Source organism: Takifugu flavidus, chromosome 14 (assembly GCF_003711565.1).
Source record: "Takifugu flavidus isolate HTHZ2018 chromosome 14, ASM371156v2, whole genome shotgun sequence".
Taxonomy (NCBI): Eukaryota; Metazoa; Chordata; class Actinopteri; order Tetraodontiformes; family Tetraodontidae; genus Takifugu; species Takifugu flavidus.
In genome coordinates, this window is record NC_079533.1 from 5,212,806 (window position 1) to 5,234,453 (window position 21,648).

At 44.6% G+C, this 21,648-nt stretch overlaps 3 protein-coding genes across 5 annotated transcripts; 1 reads left to right on the forward strand and 2 right to left on the reverse strand.

The window, feature by feature from the left end:
* The first annotated feature begins 1,799 nt into the window (after window positions 1–1,799).
* On the forward strand, window positions 1,800–7,328 carry adad2 (adenosine deaminase domain containing 2). Its single transcript, XM_057055460.1, has 12 exons — window positions 1,800–1,852; window positions 2,536–2,564; window positions 2,652–2,680; window positions 3,452–3,590; window positions 3,924–4,095; window positions 4,180–4,308; window positions 4,411–4,561; window positions 4,823–4,957; window positions 5,184–5,398; window positions 5,473–5,707; window positions 6,738–6,861; window positions 6,929–7,328. The coding sequence occupies exons 4-12, from the start codon at window positions 3,537–3,539 to the stop codon at window positions 7,040–7,042; spliced, it is 1,329 nt and encodes a 442-aa protein (XP_056911440.1). The 5' UTR covers window positions 1,800–1,852; window positions 2,536–2,564; window positions 2,652–2,680; window positions 3,452–3,536; the 3' UTR covers window positions 7,043–7,328.
* A 959-nt stretch (window positions 7,329–8,287) lies between these two features.
* LOC130538119 (adhesion G-protein coupled receptor G4) lies at window positions 8,288–16,243 on the reverse strand. 2 transcript variants are annotated; one of them, XM_057055408.1, is made up of 31 exons: window positions 16,148–16,243; window positions 15,933–16,003; window positions 15,460–15,587; window positions 15,160–15,397; window positions 14,795–15,082; window positions 14,445–14,542; window positions 14,259–14,320; window positions 14,127–14,166; window positions 14,022–14,047; window positions 13,676–13,830; window positions 13,454–13,606; window positions 13,308–13,381; window positions 13,178–13,245; window positions 13,060–13,102; window positions 12,615–12,637; window positions 12,379–12,521; window positions 12,176–12,305; window positions 11,984–12,084; window positions 11,699–11,903; window positions 11,464–11,629; window positions 11,151–11,297; window positions 10,949–11,074; window positions 10,812–10,857; window positions 10,626–10,729; window positions 10,180–10,301; window positions 9,722–9,990; window positions 9,535–9,649; window positions 9,340–9,418; window positions 9,047–9,248; window positions 8,650–8,751; window positions 8,288–8,584 (listed from the first exon to the last, which is right to left on the reverse strand). In XM_057055408.1, exons 2-31 carry the CDS (start codon window positions 15,994–15,996, stop codon window positions 8,391–8,393), a joined length of 3,711 nt encoding a protein of 1,236 aa, XP_056911388.1. In that variant the 5' UTR covers window positions 15,997–16,003; window positions 16,148–16,243; the 3' UTR covers window positions 8,288–8,390. The 2 variants fall into 2 exon arrangements, with proteins under 2 accessions (XP_056911388.1, XP_056911387.1); XM_057055407.1 differs by having other exon boundaries at window positions 14,127–14,181.
* Window positions 16,244–16,459: 216 nt separating this feature from the next.
* LOC130538139 (four and a half LIM domains protein 1-like) lies at window positions 16,460–21,507 on the reverse strand. 2 transcript variants are annotated; one of them, XM_057055463.1, is made up of 6 exons: window positions 21,400–21,507; window positions 17,945–18,124; window positions 17,706–17,880; window positions 17,148–17,317; window positions 16,881–17,067; window positions 16,460–16,813 (listed from the first exon to the last, which is right to left on the reverse strand). In XM_057055463.1, the coding sequence occupies exons 2-6, from the start codon at window positions 18,098–18,100 to the stop codon at window positions 16,662–16,664; spliced, it is 840 nt and encodes a 279-aa protein (XP_056911443.1). In that variant the 5' UTR covers window positions 18,101–18,124; window positions 21,400–21,507; the 3' UTR covers window positions 16,460–16,661. The 2 variants fall into 2 exon arrangements, with proteins under 2 accessions (XP_056911443.1, XP_056911442.1); XM_057055462.1 differs by having other exon boundaries at window positions 17,945–18,146; window positions 21,400–21,494.
* Between the last annotated feature and the right edge of the window lie 141 nt (window positions 21,508–21,648).

The following is a 21,648-nucleotide window of genomic DNA, read 5'->3' on the forward strand; positions in this document are numbered from 1 at the left end:
TTATACAAGAGTGAGTACTGCAGGGATGACGGCCTGTTCAATGAGTTCTGCGGGGACCTTCCTCGGGTCAAGACAAACTCGTGGCTGGACAGGCCATTGCAACTCGACAAGCTCCACGCCGCCCTCCTCAGCATGAAAGGAAGGAAAGCTCCAGGTGTCAATGGGCTCACGGTAGAGTTCTTCAAAGCCTTCTGGGATATTGTGGCCCATGACATACTGTTTAATTGTTGGCAAAAATGGCAATTTATATCTCTAGGAAAAACAAAATTTCAAAAACTGGAGAGAGTGAGGCCGCCTCTGTGTGGTGCTGCAATGTCCAGTGTAGGCTGAGGTTGGAGTTTGGTTTTTATAAAATGTTAAACGACCTCGGCCAATTCCGCGATATATGGTGTCACGGAGTCACTGGCGTCACTGTTACGGAGGATCATTTGCACTTTGCACACCCCCTAGTGGGATAAATTGTACTGTTGTTTTCTTAATATTTATTTATTTATCTATTTATTATTGTGGTTGTTCCGTTCCGTTTTCTCCCGCTTATCCGGATCCGGGTCGTGGGGGCAGCAGCTTCAGGAGGGATGCCCAGACAGCCCTCTCCCCGGCCACTTCCATCAGCTCCTCCGGGGGACCCCCAGCCGCTCCCAAACCAGACGAGAGATGTAATCTCTCCATCTAGTCCTGGGCCGGCCGCCTCCCGGTGGGACATGTCCGGAACACCTCTAAAGGGAGGCGTCCGGAAGGCATCCTAGCTAGATGCCCGAGCCTCCCCAACTGACTCCTCTCGATGTGGAGAAGCAGCGGTTCTACTCCGAGCTCCTCCCAGATGTCCGAGCTTCTCACCCTATCTCTAAGGCTGAGCCCGGCCACCCTGCGGAGGAAACTCATTTCAGCCGCTTGTATCCGCGATCTCGTTCTTTCGGTCATCACCCAACGTTGATGGCCATAGGTGAGGACTGGGACATACATCGACTGGTAGATCGAGAGCTTTGCCTTCCGGCTCAGCTCCTTCTTCACCACGACGGATCGGTTGAGCGCCCGCATTACTGCTTACGCCGCTCCGATCCGCCTGTCGATCTCACGTTCCATCCTATTGTGGTTGTTATTATTACTATTATAATAATTATTAATAATATTATTTATTATTACTACTACTATTTTTTTGTTGTTGTTGTTCTGTGTTTTTTTAAACAGGGCGTTTTGTGTCCCTGTGTAAATTTGTGATTAAAGTATTTTTGTAAAAATAAAAAAAAATCTCTCCGAGTAGATCATTGATGATGTTGTTTCATGTATAGTTTTCTGCTTCTCTATGCGATTGGATGCAATGTTACATATTAAAATGCATTTGCTTATTTACTTTGTCCATGCATAAAATGTGACAGACGTGTTCTTTCATCTCCCTCTTTGCCACATTCAAGCAACTGTAGTTGCTTAACTGCAACCATATATCATAAAACAGCTCCAAACAGTTTCATCACCTTTTCTGTGTTTTTGTGCACATTTAGTCAATATTATGACCAAAACGTTCTTCTCTTCACGTCTGCATTTTGTGCATTATTCTGAATGGAAAGTTACGATCGTGAACAGATAATCTATGTTGGTCTAGTACTTTTTAATTTCTACGGAAGCCTGATGCTGCCAACCCAGACACAAGTTAGAAACATCTTGCTGTACCGTATAGTCATTATATTTATTGTGCGGGGTGGTACTAATATAATGGTACACCTTATCATTACCTAGGAGGGGTAAGTTTAGTGTAGAGCTCCAGGTTCATCTCAACTCGACGGTTCCTGAGGCAAAGGTGACAGAACTGGTCGCTACCCGCTCCTGTGCTCGATTTGGACGCTAAAGCCTGAAGGTAAAAGTGAGCTACTTGTGATTAATGTTAGTGTATCTGAAATAAGTCGATTTGGTAGGCACGAACAAACAAGCTTGTTTGGACTTTAAACTTTGCCATGCTCGGGTGGAGGGAAACGCATGGAAAGCTAGCATAGTTAGCAAACATTAGCAACCCTGAAGTTTCAATAAGGAAATCACCTCAGTGCTTTTGGTTTCTGTTAAGGACGTTCCCTTGTCACGTTTTTGAGTAATAACGCATTTAATCTTCCACAATGTTCAATTCGTCAATAATACGAGCTAACCAGCGTGGTCGCGATTAATGTCACGTGACATCCATATACATTGACGCCAGTATTTAGCATATACCGTCATGAACCGGTTCCATCTTGTAAAAGTATGGCAGGTTGTACAGATGCTCAGAGAAGAGGAGCAGCCTGTTTTAAACCCTTGTCAGACCTGCAGCCAGCCTTTAAAATTCACCTAGGCCATCTGGAGTCAAGTAATAATCCAGGTTATGTTCCTTTACAGGTAATAATCCAGGTTATGAACATTTAAAGGTACTAATCCAGGTTCTGTTCATTTACGGTTACTAATCCAGGTTATCTTCATTTATAGGTAATATTCCTGGTTTTGTTCATGTGCAGGTAAAAATTCAGGTTGTCTTCATTTACAAGTAATAATCCAGGTTATCTTCATTTACAGGTAATAATCCAGGTTATGTTCACTTACAGGTAATAATCCAGGTTATGTTTATTTACAGGTAATAACCCAGGTTATGTTCATTTACAGGTAGTAACCCAGGTTATGTTCATTTACAGGTACTAATCCAGGTTATATTCATTTACAGGTAATATTCCTGGTTTTGTTCATGTACAGGTAATAATCCAGGTTATGTTCATTTACAGGTAATAATCCAGGTTATGTTCACTTACAGGTAATAATCCAGGTTATGTTCATTTACACGTAATAATCCAGGTTATGTTCACTTACAGGTAATAATCCAGGTTATGTTCATTTACAGGTAATTATCCAGGTTTTTTCAGTTTACAGGTACTAATCCAGGTTATGTTCACTTAAAGGTCCTAATCTAGGTTATGTTCATTTACAGGTACTAATCAAGGTTATATTCTCCCACAGGTAATTATCCAGGTTATGCTCATAACCCTAACCTTAATGCAGAGGCGATCTTTAAATCCACAAGTGTCAACTGGACAATGTCTGAACTCTCAGGCTCCTGACTACTGTTCGTTACTCCTTCAAGCCTCTATTAATCTACATAGGCTATGTTCAACCCATAATAAGCCTCCAACAAACCATTGTTCAAGAATGGGACAGTTGCAGTGGAGACTATTAGGGACTATTATTCCCCTATTAGGGGAAGTTAAATTTGCAAAAAAAAGCCACATTTCATTATAAAAGCTACCTAAAATGACATCCAGAAGGTATGTTTGTGTAATAGGGATGCACTAAATCCTCCTGGCTGTGCTCAGTCATGCTGGGTACAAAATGGGAACTATTTTTGATTTGTCACATTACTGTTCAGCCCTCAAAATGCTCACCAGTTCCACCTCTTTATTTACAGGGTTTAATCTGGTTACTCGTTTTGGTGCCACCGCAGGGAATGTCCAGGTGGACATCCTGATCCAGAGGATTTACCCCCAGACACCAGCAACGTAAACACAGGAGAAGACTCTCTGACACAGATGGCCACACCTGAACATTCTTACAACCTGCTGGTTGATGAGGCAAATAATCAGGTACGGTAATTCAAGTATGGCTCATCTGAGTGTTTTTTAGCTCTGACTGCTTCTATGCTGAGTGACATTGAAAAGTGTTTTTAATGCACGAAGAGGCACCCTAAGCACTTTGACATTTAAAAACAAGTCAGGATTTAAGTAAATGATTGTAACTAGTATTAATATTGATAATAATCAGACATGATAAGTTTCTCCACTCTGGTGCCTGCTGTAATTGAAGCAGCAGAATTGTTAAGGCCCTCTTCTGTCCCCTGCAGACTATATTAGTTTTTAATTGTGTTGCTTTATTGTGTGTTGGCTTCATTTATGCTGGTGGTTGGAATCCCACTTCAGCTAAAAGGGCAAACTAAAGCAGTAATGCCAGAAAATGCACTTATGAAACATGAAGACAGGAAGGATTTTGCTCAGGTCCAGGACTCGGATGAGTTACCAGACCGCCCCCCTCCCTGTGGGATGTCATCCACCAAATGCATCCTGTCTGATGAAGTGACCCCAAAGACTGAAGGTTTACTCATTTATTGAGTCCTGATGAGTTTGGAAGGGTTGTTGAGACCTGACAGCCCTGTTTTTATTCTTGCTTTTACTCCAGGTTGGGCAATGGAGTGGCACAAACATCAAATGGCCGCGATCAGCAGTGAGACATTTGACAGCCTCCTGAAGACAAGTCCTGAATACTCTGGTTGTAGAAGCAACATGGCCACCTTTGTCATAACAAGAAGTGAGCCATCAGAAAACTATTCTTTTTTTCTCTCTGACTGACTGAAGATATTTCTATGAAGTTAACAAAATCTCTCCAGGTGATTTAATTTTCTATTTATAGAAGTTTTGGATGCAAAGGGCCGTCCCTGTGAGCGCTACCAGCTGGTGGCGCTCGGAACGGGAAATTCAAGCAGTGGCGAATGGCTTCGCTTCAACGGGAGGATGGTACATGACTGCCACGCCATTGTCATCGCCAGACGAGCTCTTCTTAGGTAAATAATGTCTTTTTGGTTAGTTATAGGCTAACCAAAAACATTATTGTGGTCTGATCTGCTCAGATCTTTACTTCAGAGCGTTCTGGACATTGTTTTCAGATGAGCTGTGGTGAAGTCCTGTCTGCGGTATCTGTAGAATCAGGATCTGTTTGTGACTCATTAGAGTCGCTGCAATTGGTCTGTTTGATGGTGCTTCTGCTGCTCTAAAAGTGCTGATGTGGTTCAGGCCAAAGGTTGCGTTGTCTGGCTTGTGTTCAGGTTTCTGTACAAACAGCTTTTGCTGTTCTTTGATGCTGACCCAAAGGCCAAGGAGATGTGTATTTTTGAGAGCAGTGCAGACAGCCACCAGCTCCAGCTCAAATCCAACATCCGCCTGCATCTCTACGCTAACAGGTATCCTGAAGGAGCAGCCAAATATCTCTCTTAAGTACCCCAGTCTGGGATTTCTTTTGCATTTGAGAGATTTTATATCTGTATTTTTACTGTGGGCATTATTTATAGTTTTGTGTTGAGGAACATTTTGGAGCCTTGAGGACATCATGTCAACTTCTACTTGCTAAACTCCAGATATTTGCGGGCCACTGTCAGAATGATATCTAAAGAATGAATGTTTGTGCAGCCCGCCTGCGATGAACACGTGGACTCCCATGAAGCTACATTGTCATGCCAAGAGTCTGCTGCTCCCAGTGGCCTATCTGGATCCCAGTATCTGGGCTGCCAGAGTCTGTTGCATGTCTGCAAGTGACAAGTTGTGCCTCTGGACTGTGGCTGGGGTTCAGGGTGCATTACTGAGCCATTTCCTCCAGCCTCTCTACATCACTAGCATGGTAATAGGTAAGAACTCTTAAAACAGTGAAATAAGTGAGTAACAGCAGCAGAGTTGCTCACTTGTGTTGGCTTTAATTTAGGCAACCAGACAAACAGTGACGGGGAGGTCTGTGATATCAGCAAGAAGCAACTGGATGATTCCTTGCTTGAGCTTCTGCCCCCACCATTCAAGAAACAGGATATCTTATTTCTGCACTGCAACTATGTGGATCTGACCGACGAGGCCCTCCGACACAGCCATCTCAGCATCAACTGGTGCCTCGGAGACAAAGATATTGAAGTACTGGATGGTACCACGGGCTTCATTGTTGAGGGGTAAGATCCAGGTGCATTTTGTATCTGTCTCTTCCTCTGAAGTGATTTTAAAGACATAACAAATTGTTGCAGAAATGTGAGACAAGCATGTTGTTCCAACAGTCTGAATTCAGAGCAGTTTGACACTCAGATCGGATGTTTGGTCACTCAGACATGACACCGTTTACGTCGTTTATGCTCCAAAACAAAAATTACGGTACTGCTTTAGTCTAATTGTAACTGGACAACGGATGTGTACGTGATCGCGTTGGTCCAACTGATATCAGTGCTGTGTATCCGACTAAGACACCCAGATAATGTGATGGTTTCACTTTCTCCAGCATGTTTACACCTTAATCAGAGCTAAACCAGACAACATCTGCACAACCTCCACGCTGGCCCCTGAACCTGGACCAAAAACCTCCAAGAATACAGCACTCTTGTCCTCCTAACATCACCATGAGGGACAGCAAGCATCTTATCTGCACAATCAGTAGCGTGTACGTTACGTGTCAGAGGAAAAAACTTTTACGATTCTCCCTCTTCCTGTTGTTAGAAATATCGGTCTGTTGTTTATAATGTGATGTAAAAGAGGAACCAGAAAGAGGCAATATTAACCTGCTATGAAAACACACCTCGCCACCTGGTGTTGAAGAGGAGGAGGACATCTTCCTGTCAGCTTTCCAAACGAACGAATTTCGACCAGTCAAATTTTGAGCCTAGCTGGAATAATCTGGAGTGTGTTGGAGCAGAGATTATATCCCATAATAGATTTGAGTTGCTGCTTGGTACCTCCGAGAATTCAACCATTGTACCATGTTTTGATCCTAACATGGTCCGATAGTTGTTGGTAGTAAAGATGGAACAACCTGCTGGTGAAACAGCAACTATACATCCGACGTGTGATAATGACAATGTACGTACCACGTAGTCCTACCTGAGTTATTGTGTTAGTCTTAAACAGCCTTAACGTGCAAATAAGAAAGCATCAGTTCACCTGTGTGCAACATTTACTAGAAATTGAGCACCATTGCACATTCATGTGCCCTAGTTCTCCGTCTCTGAGTGGCCCCGGATCCTCCAGCAGACTTTGTAAAAGGGCCCTCTACAGTTATTTCTTCCAGGTTGCACAGCAGAAGTATCTGCTGAAGCTGCCCACCTACTACAGTGTAAAGGTGGGCGCTACACTGATTACAAGTGCCAAATCATGGTTCCTCTCTTTAATGATGTCTTTGCTCACAGGTAGTAGCCTCCGTCTACCAGACAGTCAAAGATCTGGTGAAGCAACAGTTTCTGAACAACCATGAAGGACCCTGGAACTCAAAGAACCTGGTGGATTGCTTCAGTACTGGATGAGCTTGCAAAAGTTTTCCTGGATACTGTGTGAGGGAGTGTGTGATGGAGACACCCGTCTCTAGCCTGTGGGGGTTCTGAGTTCAGATCAGCTCCATCATTGGCGTCAGTGGAGTCGTGTGTTTGTTTGAACCTTCTGGCTGAACTTTTGTTCTTGTCCTCAACTTCAGATCAAATCAAGGTGTTCTTTCCCTGCAGAGGGTCTTCTGCAACAGCAGCAAATATGTTGTTTTGGGACTTTTTGTCGGTGGTTGTTGAGTTTATTTTAAATAAAGACCCTGTTCCCGCATGTAGGATATTTCCCCACGTTTCCTTATTGTACTGCTGAATTTCAAAAGTCTTTATTGGAACAGCAATGATGAAGTTAGATTAGCATCAGACCATCAAAGTCAAGCTCAGATGAGGGTAAAGAAGAAACACACTGACACTCAAGTCATTTTTAAATGAGATTGTTTTCCCATACAATGTGTGCTATCATGGTTCATTGTCACCATGGCTCCATTCAGCAGTTGCTTGGCAACCAAGTCCTCCTTGGAGCCGATGCAACTACTCACATCCTCATAATTGCAGGCTCTCTTTCAATATTTAGCAGAAACAAAGGAATTGCATGGCAAGATAATGTAATGAAACCCACCCAATAAAATAACCTTTATTTTGCCAACATGAGGAGTCTATCTCGGGCATATATTTCTATATGGAGCATCCTTACATTCCTAAAGCTTTTAATGGGTGATTTTCACATCATCCTGTGTTATTTTGTGGTTTATCTTTGTTCTTTCTGACCAAGCAAGTGGTTCCTTCAGCCCAGTGTGGGGTTAATCTGCCCCCTGAGGAGGCAGAGCTCCCCTATCCGAGGATCTACTTTGAGAAGGAGGAAAATCCAAAAATTGCAGCAGAGACTGCAAGATAATTCAACATCTGTCTACATCTTGAGGTGTGAAATCTGCTTTTTTGGGGGTCAAATGTAAATTGAGCTGTCGGACTGTGAAGGAAACCTTTAAAAAATATTAATTATGGCCTTTTAGTTGTCTTTAAACTAGCTTAATTACAACTGCTTTGGTGTGATTATTTAATGCACCTGTGCATGTTAACGTATGCAGTGACCTTTACTGTGATTCTGGAAGGTGGAGGTTTTTAATGTCTGACTAAATCTGTGATCGTTTCATATTAACGACTGTCAGCCAGTGGATTCCAACCTTTCATGTGCTACAATAGTTGAAGGATTTAATAATGATTAAGAGACTAAAGGCTGCTTAAATGATTTAATTTGAATATAAACTGTTAGAAATGTACCTTTCACCACTTCCTGTGGCTACAGACATCGCGTAATATGGTTTTATATTAATTATTATTATTTCAAAAGGTTCTGCCAGGTTTGAGATTTCTCCCCCAGAATGGGTCTCTTATACGCCACGTCTTTCTGGGTGGAGTCAGAGGACGTGGACGTGGTGTCTGTGGAGCTGGACTGGACCGAGGGCAAGGAAGCCCTGGGAGGATTGGACCTGGGTTTGGCCAAACCCCCCACTGATGCTGAGTTGCTCCACTCTAAACATGAAACACAGCAGATTGAAAACACTGATTACCAAGGTAAATAAAATGATGGATCGTACCGGAATACTCATCCAGGCGGAACCGTCCACAGCAGAGGTTGATTCTCCACTGTTTCCTCACACTCTCCTTCATCAGGCAGTGGAAGATAAAGATGAAAAATCCTGGAATATGAAGACATGGATCAACCTTGGACCATCACCTCTACTTTTCTTTTGGCTAATGAAGTGATACAAGCCTTCCCCCATTAAATAAGCACTGTAACACACTCCCTGGATACACACAAGTTACCGAGAGACAGAAATACAGCAAGTAAAGCTTGAACGTTAATGCACATTCTAACAAGTCAAGTCTAAATACAACAGTTGCAGCAGCAAACTGAGAGATGCACAAAGAGGCTTTAATTCAAAACGATCTTATTTCACACATAAATGGAGCCGTCCAACATCATTATCTGACCTTGAAGACTGTTGAGCCCAGAGAAAAGGTACAGCATAAATATTCTGGCTGGTCCCCAGGTGAAGAAGCCCACACTCCAGGTTAGTCCCAGTAACAAGGTGAGGCTGGCGACACCCTTCAGGTTGTGTATCAGCCCCTGGCGGCTCCCAGCTGGACTGTTGACTTTCATGTGACGGATTTGGATTAGAACCACCACAAATATCTGAAAAGCCCAGGAGGTGATGACAGTTAGTACACTCGCATGCCGCCCCTGTCATGTGGCAACTTTTTAGGATAATGGTCAAACGCATTACCGCAATGTTGAAGAGAAAGACCAGCACGGCATAGGCGACCACGGAGACGTAAAACATCACATTGTTGTGGATAAAACAGCTGAGAGGTGGAGGGAGGGAATGCGGGTGAAGATGATGGTGGACAGCTGCTGATGTACACCTCCTCCTCATACTTTCCTCCAGGAAGATGAAAATAATATTTTGAGGAGCACTCACAAGGTGTCGGAGTTGTCCAGCAGCTGTAGGTCAGACTGTTGATCGAAGTAGAAGTTTCTGCCGTAGGCGTTGTGGTTGATGAGGAACACCAGGCCACAGATGAGCAGAGGAACACCTGGAAGGTCAGCACACGGTACAGTCTGACTGTTATTTTGATGCAAAGGTCAGCCAGTAGAACGAGACTCACCCCAACCCAGAACACAGAATTTGAGGATGTACGAGGGCACGTAGACGTTAAAGACTTTTACAAGCGCGAAATACATGTGAATGGCTTCCAGTCCCATCCAGGTGAATGATGCCAGCTGGAAGTAGTGAAGCAGGGAGGCGGCAGCCACACAGAGACCATGTAACCCCCAGGAGGAGAGCCAGGAGTTGAGCAGAAACAGCAGGTTGAGGCCCAATAGTGCCAAGGACAGGTTGATGAGGATCTGAGAGGGGTAGTCTCGCCGGAGCTTTCTGAGATGGAGAAAAGGTCAAAACACAGAAGTCGCTCAAGACACAAGACTTTGGTGTAAAGCTCACATTTTAAATGTGGTTACATTGTCACCAACAGGTGCTTCTGCAGTTATTAATGAGGTCTCAGACTGAGACGTATAATGTGCCAGAAAAGGTAGAAATGAAAAACAACTCTGGTCTGTGTCTCACTCGAATGCTGTGTAAGTGAGAATTGTGATTCCCAAGAACAAAGAGGAGACTCCACAACCCAGATAGGTGATAATGGTCAGGATCTGCTCATTATCCCAGTCCACCGGAGTCCTAGAGACATCCTGGAGACACAAAGGCACACTTGTGAGTCTGTTCTTCCAACGGTTTTTGTTGCTAGACGGTTCTGAGTTCTTATCAAAACAAGAGAGTTGAGAGGGTTTTAAACCTGCTGTTAAACGTGTATATTTTAAATCTCCATCTTTCAGGGTGTATTTGACTTAAAAAGATACATTTTTCTGCGTGTTGTATGAAACAAACAGGGAACCACATGACTTGAGCTGTCATCAAGCTTAAGAACAGAACGACTTCTTTTGGTCATTGGTCTTTGAGCTCCCCCTGCTGGCATTCTGCCTGTCACTGATACCGGAAAAATATTAAGGGTGTACCAGGAGGACTCCGAAGTGCGTCAGATGGTTGCACAGACACGTTGTGTAGTCAGAGGTGCTGTTGTGCTTCCTGCAGCCGTAATCGTCCCAGCCGCCCTGTCCATCTATACCAAGACATCACAATTTATTCAAATTTAGAACCAAACTAAATTAAATAACTCGGTAAGTCGGTAAATCTGGACTCACTGTTTTTATTGTAGTTCCAGTAAACACACTCAACAGAGTTCTGAAGCTTTAGCAAAGAGGAAAAATGTTTTTGACCAAACTTATTCGGTATAATTATAGAAGTGTGAGCTAATTTTTAAGGAAATAGCAGCTCCTACTGTATTGGGTGTTAGATGATAGAGGGTGATTTTGACATCTTCTTTCAGGTTTTGGATGTGAGTGGTGGCATTGGTCACGCTGGCTGCAACCACAAAGGTGTTGAGGACTCGTCCCTCCTCACTGCCCTGCAAACAGGATGGTTGCTCAGGTGTTAATGCAGTAGATCGCTCAGTGCTGACAACAAAACTACCAAAGCTGCACCCTGAAGAGCAGGGGGATGCCAAAGAACTGGAACATGATCCTCGGTGGGGTCGGTGTGCTGCTGTTCTGTGGGAAGTTGTGCTGCAAGCCAGATGGAAGGGAGATGAAGGCCACGGTACCATTGAATGGTTCCTGATTTATGAAGATCTACAGAAGTGAAAGTGTGTAATTGAACATGAACATGAGATCAGAGCAGCCTGAGCTCATAATCTAAAATGTTACAGGATCCGACGTGTTATGAAATTTGGACTGCTAAATTCAACGCTACACCTGATCCTGCTGCCTGCACTAAGAAGCTTTGTCGTTGCTGTACCTTTGGCTTCGTGCCTGCCCGGTCAGACGAAACTCCAAACGTTAGACTGCTGAACTGGCCTGGATGGATGTCCACCACTGAGATTGCGATGGACGGTGCTGTCAGGTTGCTGAAGCTGTCGGTGCCCACCATCTTGCCTCCAATGGCCTCTGTGATGTTCAGGATCCTGCAGAGGAGGATGAGAAGTTGAGGGGGAGGAGCTTAAACGTTTGTCTCCTTGAATTTTCATGCTCACATGTTGGTGAAGGGCAGCAGGTCGCTGTCAGATTCCAGTATGTCTGAGATGATGTCAATCAGAGCCTGAGCCAGGGTGGTCGTCACCACGCTGATGTTCACAACATCCTTCAGCTTGTTAAGAACCGTCAGCAGATCGTTGTAGCTGAGCGTGGACTGGTTTCTAAGCAAACTCTCCATCATCTCCACCACTTCATGTGCGTTCTCTGAAAATGAGAGGATATCGATCCACGCTCAGCTATCAGACTTAAGGGCTGGTTGTGAGTTCTAAAAAAACACGACAGACCAGGAGTAACTTGGATGTGGTCCAGATCAGGGATGGTTTCCACCAGGATCGGACACTGATCCAGGTCTGGCTTCACCCAGTATGTAGTGATCGACAGTTTGCTGGTGGTGAACGGGGAGAAGGGTTAAAAATCTAGCTTTTCTGTAGCAGATTTTTGAGCCAAGAACCTTGACTTCCTGGAGTAGCACCCACCAGTGTCGAGTAGCATAGCAGTGAGGGTCTTTTGGGCAAGGCAGGATTGCATGTTTGCCTGCAGCTGTGAGGGGCCAGTTAAACAAGCCTTTCCTTGTATTCATTGATTCTGGAGAGCAGGTCACTAAAACTGCACCAGAGCAACGATCTTGAAGCCTTTTATGGAAATACAAGTCTGAAAATCGATGCCCATTCTGACTCACACATGCGTCGTATGTGAATGTCATCAGTTGCTATGGAAATGGATCCATTGTTGAAGGGCTCCAGCAGCAGCTCTTTTATCTGCTGCTCCGTTTCCCGGATGTCTGTTGCCGTTGTGACCAGGACCTGGAAGAGGCAGCTCACTCTGTGGACAGTTGGGTTTGAGGTGGTAGATTTCTCTAAAGGTTGGTTTGCATGATTGAAATTGGTTTGCATGATTAAAATTAGGAGACCCTACCGTGAAACTTCAGAATGCATCACCTGGAACAGAATAAATTGAAATAAGCACCAAATAAACCCTTTTGATGGCAGTACAAGAGATTTTTCTCTACAGCAAGCGTGGAGTCTTATTATAAATGTTGTCACACCTGCCCTGCATACAAATGAGCTTAGTTTAAATTGGTTTAGTGGGAGCAAGTGGAGGTGTTGACGAGGGGCCACCTGCTAGTGCTGAGGCTTCTGCTAATCGCGCTTTACATTGTTGATGAATTTGCTGATATTCCTCCATTTATTTGACAATGCGGTCCATAAAATAGCACTAAATGTTACAATGACTGACTCAAGTCTTTAAAGGGCCTTTGTTCAGTCCCTATCTTATTAACCAGCTTTTAACCAGATCTTCTGACTCTACAGTTTTAAGGACAAATGGGAATTTTATGGCATTAAAATGTTAGTTTTCTCACAGCATGAAGGGTTCGGAGGTCAGGCAGCAGGTCAGGATGGTTTCTAGAAGTGAGATCAGGTTAGAGTCAGATTAGTGGATCTCTGTTTCAGCGAGTCGCATTCACCTTTGGTGGACACCTTTGGCGAGGGTGGATGAGCTGCAGGCTCAGCAGTAGCATCGTGTCATTGGGGAGACTGGAGTTGACCTGCAGGGAGTCAGGGATCAGAGTGCGGGTATTTAAACGTGAGGAACTTCTGTCTTTCTCACCCAGGAGAAAAGGGTCTGTTCTGTGTCGCACTCTCCCGTCATGGAAACGTTCATCTGCACCTGAAAATACACATCTGCAGACCCGTTCAGCATATTTATCAGTAAACATCGGGTGGTGACGAGCAAGCGTTAGTATCAGGACTGACCAGACATATTTGCAGCGTTTGTTATGAAAGTAGTGGATGCTGTCACACCAGTGGTGACGGCGGTGGGCACGGATGTTAAGATGTTAGATGTGCTGGTCACTGGAGAAGCCTCTGTCACACCAACAGATGTGCTGGTGGCAGCAGGGAAACTTTCTACAGGCAGAAATTCACCTGATTAAGTCTTCGTCTCTGGTCTGATGGTGACGCCTGCAGACATCTTACCGACAGCTGTGGTGCGGATGCTGCTCTCATCAGGCAGCAACTGTTGCCGACCATCAGGAGGATTGTAGGGTCTCTGCAAGAGCTCCTGCAGCCGCTTCTGCATGTCTGCTACGTCCCAGTCGGGTTTGGCGATCAAATAAATCAGGCAGTCAAACCTAAAGGAGACGTTATTTCACCCATCACTCAGAAAGTGTCCACAGTTTGTCCACTGTCAGGAAGCTTCAGGTTTCCTTCACACCTGATTTGTTTGCAAATTTCTTCTTATGTATTCTAATGTAAATTCTCTGGTTTTCTGCTACAGTTGGATTATGTATCATGTAGAAAATTGGACTGGCAAAAAATGTACCTTTTTAAACCAGGAGTCCACCATAGCTGAAGAACAAATGGCAAAAATACATGAAAATCATTATGTCACAGCAGCAGCAGATGAAGGTGTGCAGCTTTAACTTGCCTGGACAGGTTGAACCAGGCTCCCTGCTGCTCCGGCTCTCCTGGGATCAGACAAGCTACAATTGTTTGCACATGCAAAATCACACTGGGATATGAAATTAGAGAACAGACAGAGCCTTATCAGTACTTATACCTCATCACTTCAGACACAGTCTCGCCATGCACATAGACACCGGCAGGAAGGATGTCGCCAAGCTGCAGGAACAACAAACAGCCGTTGGAGCCACTGACTGCTTATGAACTCATCGCCACGGAGCAGGTGCCCAAGCTGTTGCGGATTGTGGCGCACCATTGGATTTGTGTGCATTTGGTCTTTTACCCATTGTTTGAGCAGCTCTGTGGCACTGCTGAGGTCAGTGGTCTCCTCTTTGGAAGGAATGATGGCAAAGATGAGCTTGACTTCATAAAGGGACCATTCTGGCAATCAAAGACAACAGATGTTATAATAAACCCCTAATTCTGGATCTGCTATCTTACAGATCCATGAGCTTAATGAGCCGCATCATAACAAGATTGATCTCACAACGGCTTCTATATTTGCTTTACTGCCACGGGAGCCAGAAAAGAAGCAAACGGTCAACATTTGCTCTGAGGCAATAAAGGCCACATGTGTCCGGCCAAGCGAGTCACTCAACTCAAAGATAATGAAGATATTTAATCTTTGCTCACCGCAGCGCAGCCTTGGATCCCAGTTCGACGGGCAGGCCCCGACATCCCAGTTCCCCGTCCACCACATCACCAGGTCTCCCTCTGTACATTCCAGTGATGTCACTTCCTGCTTGCTCCTCTCCCGCTTCCAAAGTCGAAAGAGGGATAATTTTCCCAGCATGCCAGAAACTGGATCGATCTGTATGTTGCCATCAAGCAGCTGGTGTTTGGCGCCCAGAGTCAGCGTACCGTTGGGAGCTAGTTTGCAGCTCGTGGTTGAAGGAGGGGAAGAGACATTTACAGAGCGAGCTGGGAGAGATTCAGCGAATGTAGAATTAAAGGTTTGATTGAACTGATCACACTGGGTTGCATATTGTCTGGCCAACCTTCTCTGATGTCTTCTGGGATGCCGTCGATATATAAATTGGGCTTTTGTGTTGTGTGTGTCCAGGTCAGACATATCATGTACCATCTGGAACTATCCAGCACAATCGGCCGGGTGCTCCACTCTTTCCCAAACAGCCACACCAGTAACAAGCCATCTCTCCCTCCAAACCCCAGTTCAGTGTACTGGACCTCCGGGTGGCGGTACATGAAGACAGTCCACGGAACCACACCCTGGACCTGTACGCGTGTGAGGACGTCCATCAGTCAAAGGTAAAGCATCAATGATATAATTTTCATACCTCCAGGTTCAAGTAGAAGCAGATGGTGAACTCCTGCAGGGGGGGGACGCCCACCTGACGCTTTAGTTTCCAGTGGTTGCACCTTGAGTCAAAGGAAGCCGCCTGACCCCAGAGACTGAGCGAAGAATCTGAGAGAAGACAGACAGTTCGTACAGCTCGGTGGGTGAGATGTACAGACTGAATGGAATCAAGGCCGTTTTTATAATCAGTTAGTGGAGATAGAGGCTGAAACGCAGACACAATTAAGAGAACAGATGCTGCTGGAGCTGCTGGTGCTGGGTGGAAGTGCATCATCTCATCATGTTTACTGTGTTTGTTCTAGATAGTCCTGACTGATTTATGAGCAGCACCAAGGTTTCCCACACTGCTGTGGTCTCAGAGCTCAAAAGAAAATATACCAAAAGGGTAGAAAAGGCTTTTTCCACATCTATAATAATAATGGAGTTTATTCAGAATATCAAACATTTTCCTACCTGATGCAACACTGCTCAGCAAAGACAATGTGATAAAAACACACCCTTTCAGAAGAAAAATCATCTTCTATCTGAAAGAGAAACTGCCTTTTTAGTGTGTTTAGCAAGCAAATTACCTTAAAAAATGACAATATTCTGTAACATCAGCCTTTGCTCATATTTACTGAATGAAATGTTCAAAGAAACTTTGAAAAGGGTTTGTTTTAGTTCCTTACCTGTAAGAATAAAGAAATCCTCAGGACAGCTCAATCAGACCTCTACAGGTGAACCCTTTTACCAGACTCAGATGCACAGAAGAAATGGGTCTGTGAACAGAGGCGGCGCTGAACAGCATGACGCTGCTGTGATTGGATCACTTAATTAGGTAGGTGTGTGTGTGTGTGTGTGTGCGTGTTGGGGGAGTAAATATCACTTTACATACGAGTCATTTAAAAAGTAATTAAGGCAAACAGGCCTTCTGTAAACACACAGGAAGATGCATATAGAAGGAGAACTTCACTTCCTGTTTCCGCCAAACACTTCAACACTCAGTTTTGTAAAAAGTTTATTTCTTTTAGCAAAGCATCAATCAGCATTAATTTCTCAGTTTGATATTGTAGAAGGCGTGTGAGCAGAGCATCTTGCGTCTTTTCAGCCAGCATTAGCAGTGTGGGTCGCTTAATGTCACGACAATAGAATTCAGAACACTGAAGTGGAGCTTTGAGCAAAGATGGTGGCTGGATGTCGTCTCTACTTGTGGGCGCAGTTGGGACAGAGAATGTCTCTTCCTTTGGTTACGAACTGTTTGTTGGACAAGTTGAGGGAGCATCTTTTGCAGTTGAAGCAGTATTCATGCCAGGATCCTCCGTCGTAGCTCACCACATTCACGCCTTTACCAAAACCTGGAGCCAGAGAAAAGAATGTTGGGAACGTAGCTTTGCCTTCCTGACAACGTGAATCTTTCTCGACCTGTGATGGGGTTCTGGCAGCCGCCGCACTTCTTTGCCACAGAGTTCTTGTAACAGTCAACACAGAAGACCTGGTCCTGGTGTTTGGTGAAGCTTACCCCTACCAGAGTCTTTGAGCAGGAGCTGCACACAAAACAGTGGCTGTGCCATGGCTGATCCTGGTAGCTCACCCCCCCAGAGGTTATGGCCTGGACACAGGTGATCATGAGGAGCCCCACTCAGGGTCTTTCTATCTGACTTTTTTTAAAAGAAAAAATCCAACACCCACCTTATTGCAGCCAACGCAGTGTTTGGCAAACTTCCTATCGTAGCAGGGAGCGCAGTAAACGTCGCTGCCTTTGGAGAGGAAGCTCTGAGATCCTATTGGCCGTTTGCAGCCATAACAGGTGAAACAATCATCATGCCACGAGTTCCCTTTGTACTCAACAGTCTCTGTGCCTGGAAAAAAATACCAAATGTGCTGAATTGTAAGGTCAGAGAAAAGAACAACAGCATCACAGACTGCAAATCTGTTGTACATCTACACCAACTTCCTTCGCCGTGACAGACGCTGCCGGCTGAGGAGTGCTGCATGCCACCACCAGGCGGTGCTGTTTCGGTCACAGCCTTTAGCTACAGTTCAGAAGGAGTTCTGCGTTCATGGAGACATGTGACCATGTACCAGAGGTGCTACAGTCTATGGAGCATCTGGAGATTACTGATTAATCTAGATTTGAAATTCATTGCAGTTACTGTATTCATAAAAACACTACCAAAGAGTAATGGTGACATTTTTAGGGTAAAAATAAAACTCTCTTGCTCTTTCCTATAAAACAGTTGCTCATACCAGCCAACAGAGGCTTGTAGCAGCCATGGCACCGTGGAGCATCCTCTTTAGAGCAACACTTCCCGCACATGATGCGCTCATCTTTGGTATTGAAAGGCTCCTTGGCCAGATTCTTGTAGCACTTGGTGCAGCGGAAACACTCTTCATGCCAGTAGCGACCCTTATGGTGGAGCTCCTGATGGCCAGAGTTACAGGTGAGTGGTGCAACCAAGAAGGGGAAAAAACTGATGGACTTATACCTTTGACTCCACAGGAATGGGTCGATGGCACTCGGCACAGGAGTTGGCGCAGAACTTGGTGTAGCAGCGGACACACACTGGCTTGCCTTCATGGCGAACAAACCTCTTCCCTCCCAGGTCCTCCCGGCAGTAGAAACAGTGTGAGCTGTCTGACATCGTTGCCGTGGAGAAGATGGGTCCCTAAAACAACCACAAGGGGGCGCTGTTTGTTGAAGCAGCACAAAGAAACAGCCTTTATGACCAACTGTATTTTTCCACCAGGACACATTATCTGCTATCAAAGAGGGCAGGTGTGCATACCTGCGTGTGGGTGCACGTGTGTGTGTGAGATGGGGGACTCCTAAATGTCCTTTCAGGTCTCTCCACATTACTCATACCAGGAATTCCTTCACGGTTCTATTTAACACTTCTAACATGAACCACCAGCCTGAAGTGTGTTTTCCTGGTCTGGGCCACCAGCTTTAGCAGGAAGTTCTGGTTGAGATCAGAACTCACTCTGCAGGAAACCCAAATGGGGTATTTTGAGGTTGTGTGTTTTCACTGGCGATGGTTCCTGTCCTGATGCTTGTGGAAGATAACTCTGAACCACTGGGAGGGTTTGGCAGATCTTCAGCACTGCTAATGTCATCTCCTGCTACAAATTTAAAAATCCTTACTTGGTTTTTGTGTGTAGACTCTTGTCCTCTTTTACTGGTGCATTTTAGGTAGGTTAACTTGGTGGAGGCATTTTTGACTGTCGTCCTTGCCTTCTCTCCAAACTCATGTCTCAATCATTTTACAAGCATTTGTTCATCATCAAACAGGAGCCTTTACTGAGTTTGGATGAACATTTTTGCAGCAACTCTGCAAACGTCAGTAAAGCTACACTCAGACAGCGAAGCCTCTTGACATTCTTTAGTCACCAGATGAAGCTCATCCTTGCCAAGAGGACGAAAATATTATTGGAGTGCCATCATCGTCAAAATGTTAACTGATGGGAGGCAAACAATGGCTGACAGGAAGTGGGCCAGCATCCATGCAGGAAGCAAATAAATCAGGCATGCAGGCATCAGGTGACACTCGGGCGGTGTTGCTGCTTGTTCTGTCATAAACGTTCCTCTATGATGAGGTGGAACAGCACGTACTCGGGCTGGCTGTGGCCAAGTTGCCAATACAAAACCTCTTTGTTTAGGTCACCATGGTTAAATGTTAAATTGTCAAGCAGGCAGGGCTGGAGGCAGAAGCATTAGCGTTTGTGTGTGTGTGCAGCTGAGTATCACAGGATATCAAAACATTTTTATCAAATCTAGATCAGACCTGATTTGGGAAAAAAACTTTGAGCATTCTTAACTCAAAAGTCAAGTTTATGTCGAGAAGCCAAAGAAGCGATGACTTTAATTGTTTTGCTCCCTGCATTAGTCAGTGTATTTGAAAAATCATTTAGACCATCTGAACGTGCAGCGGTATCACACATGTGACTCTTGCTTTTGTGTCCAGCACTAAGACAGTGGCAGGTCTCTATGCAGTCTGCAGCCTCTGGAGAAGATTTAAGGTGAAGATGTGCAGCTTCATGTCGTCCGCCTTTAACCTTTAGCCTTTTTTGGGATCTTGGAGCTGCCAAAGAGAAGCGTGCAGATGCAGAGCCACGCAGGCAGCAGCAGGTCCCAGTACAGTTCTGCTGGTTTTGCTCTGAGTCAATTTCTTTCTTTCTCAAGGAAGGTTTGAGCCAAACAACTGTAACAGTTCTGAAAGCTCCAAACTTGCTGCTGTATAGATGAAATGGAGAGCTGACACTGTGCAGCAACCCGAGAGAGGTGAAACAAAATGGGAAAACGGGTGTGTTTTTTAGCTCATACCCAACATCTGGGCGTCTGCGTGCGTTGGCATGAGCTTATCGCTGAAGAATGTGCTGGAAAATGGAGAAACAGGAAGTCTGCATCAGGCTGACTGGCACAGTCCAGCCGCACGCAATTCTCCACTGAATTACCATTACTGGTTTGTGAGCCATGAACTCTGGCTGAACACATGTTACACGTCTTCCTTCACCTTCCTTTCCAGTGATTGACAGCAATGCTGTTACTTTGGCATTTTAGCTATTGAATGTCCTAATTTTAGTTCATTTGATCACTCAGGGTTCAGCTTTTTGCATGGTTTGCCAAGACCAAAGCACTGAATGATAATCAACGCAAGTAACAAACTAGTTTAAATTCTTAGTCTGCTTTATAAACTTTAAAAATCGTAAATTAAATAGCACCGCCTCAAAACCATATTAGAAAATTAATTTTTCTAAATAACTACTAGAGGTAAATGGCAGGTTTGCGCAACAAGCACCTATTTTATCTGATTGGTTGGTTGTTGTTTGCTAACCAAGTGATGACGATTGTGGAGGGTTCCATTTCCGTAGGATTATTAGCACTCGGGAAAGTATTTCTCGACCTGTCTGAGGCACTTGAGTGTTTGCGTTACATTTTGTGGAGTTATTGTGAATTGTTGACATGACGTCACTAAAACGATGCGACATTCAGGTTGGTGACAGCGCCCCCTGGTGGTATACGCTACCACGTGCCTGTGGAGGAATCTCTCGCATTGGACCGTGCGCAAAGCAAGTTTATTTTTGCTGCTAGTTTCGTAATGTGATGGCTGTGTCGGTAAAAGATGATCAAACTGGCAGCATTCCTACCACTAATTCCAGTGATACACTCGGAAAATAAACTGAAAACGCGTTCGCATAAATATTTGGGGTCCTACAAAGTTAGACAATTAGATCCCGGTGGTGTGGAGCGACACTGAGGAAACTCGCAGCTGTGATGGGTCCAGCAGATTTCAGATGGCTCAAATATTCTCAAGAAACTACAAGACATCATCTCTTAAAGGCGAGTGATGCATTTTATTGGAGTGAGGTCATGTTCATTTGTGTGCGTGTGAGTATTGGGGCACTGTCTGGAAAGAGCTTCCATATGAATGTGAAATTCAGGTTATTTGCAGACATCAGGATGACAGTTTACCCATTATAAATCTCCAAAGACCCATTATACATTATGACGTCACAGTATGATCTAATTAATATTATGCAATTGAATATTTGCAGCCACCTTGTTGCTCGTACCGAAAGAGCAGCTGAGGAGTTTTAATGAGGAAAAAAATGCCACCGTAACTAAAAACTAAGATTTTAAGAGATTAACTCAGTTCTGCAGGTAAAAACGCAACTTTCTCACACACGCTGCCAATACACACTACACATACCACTTTAAGATTTGTTTCCTCTTTGTAAACGAATTAATGTTAGTAAAAACCCAACAATCTCACTAGCCTTTACACAGTTAATACAGCCGTGAATCGTTTTTGCCGTGTTCAGACCGCCGCGCCATTTAAGTTGCACTCTTCAGATCAGACTTGAGAAAAGCGCTGTAGTAACTGATGCAGTTTGTCAGGAAACAAGTTTTAAAGTTCAGTTGGTGTCGAAGACGCGACGTTACCTGTCAAAGTTCAGACGGAGGGGTTCTGCGGGATCAACGATGCGGTCTTGGCGGATCCCAACTAGGATTTGACGAGACTGCGCGCCCGAGTTTTTACATACACATCCGGCTGCACCTTCAAAATATAGGCGCTACCGGAAGTTTTAAAAAATATTTTAAAATATCCTACCATGTTAGTCACTTCGTTAGCTTTACGACACGTTTGAATAAATTTAAAAATTAAGTGGAGTAATTACTTTAGAGAACTAC

Bases quoted from the DNA above. Each gene is read 5' to 3' on its own strand.
- LOC130538119 (XM_057055407.1), bottom strand. From the start codon at position 15,996: ATGATTTTTCTTCTGAAAGGGTGTGTTTTTATCACATTGTCTTTGCTG. The intron at 14,048-14,126 runs GCAAGTTAAAGC...TTTGTTCTTCAG, and splicing joins GCCTGGTTCAACCTGTCCAG to CTATGGTGGACTCCTGGTTT. The intron at 11,075-11,150 runs GTGCAGCTTTGG...TCCTGTTTGCAG, and splicing joins GCATCCCCCTGCTCTTCAGG to GGCAGTGAGGAGGGACGAGT.
- adad2 (XM_057055460.1), top strand. From the start codon at position 3,537: ATGGCCACACCTGAACATTCTTACAACCTGCTGGTTGATGAGGCAAAT. The intron at 4,562-4,822 runs GTAAATAATGTC...GCTTGTGTTCAG, and splicing joins GCCAGACGAGCTCTTCTTAG to GTTTCTGTACAAACAGCTTT. The intron at 6,862-6,928 runs GTGGGCGCTACA...CTTTGCTCACAG, and splicing joins CCACCTACTACAGTGTAAAG to GTAGTAGCCTCCGTCTACCA.
- LOC130538139 (XM_057055463.1), bottom strand. From the start codon at position 18,100: ATGTCAGACAGCTCACACTGTTTCTACTGCCGGGAGGACCTGGGAGGG. The intron at 17,068-17,147 runs GTGGGTGTTGGA...ACCTGTGTCCAG, and splicing joins ACTGCGTTGGCTGCAATAAG to GCCATAACCTCTGGGGGGGT. The intron at 16,814-16,880 runs GTCGAGAAAGAT...CTCTGGCTCCAG, and splicing joins CTGCCAGAACCCCATCACAG to GTTTTGGTAAAGGCGTGAAT.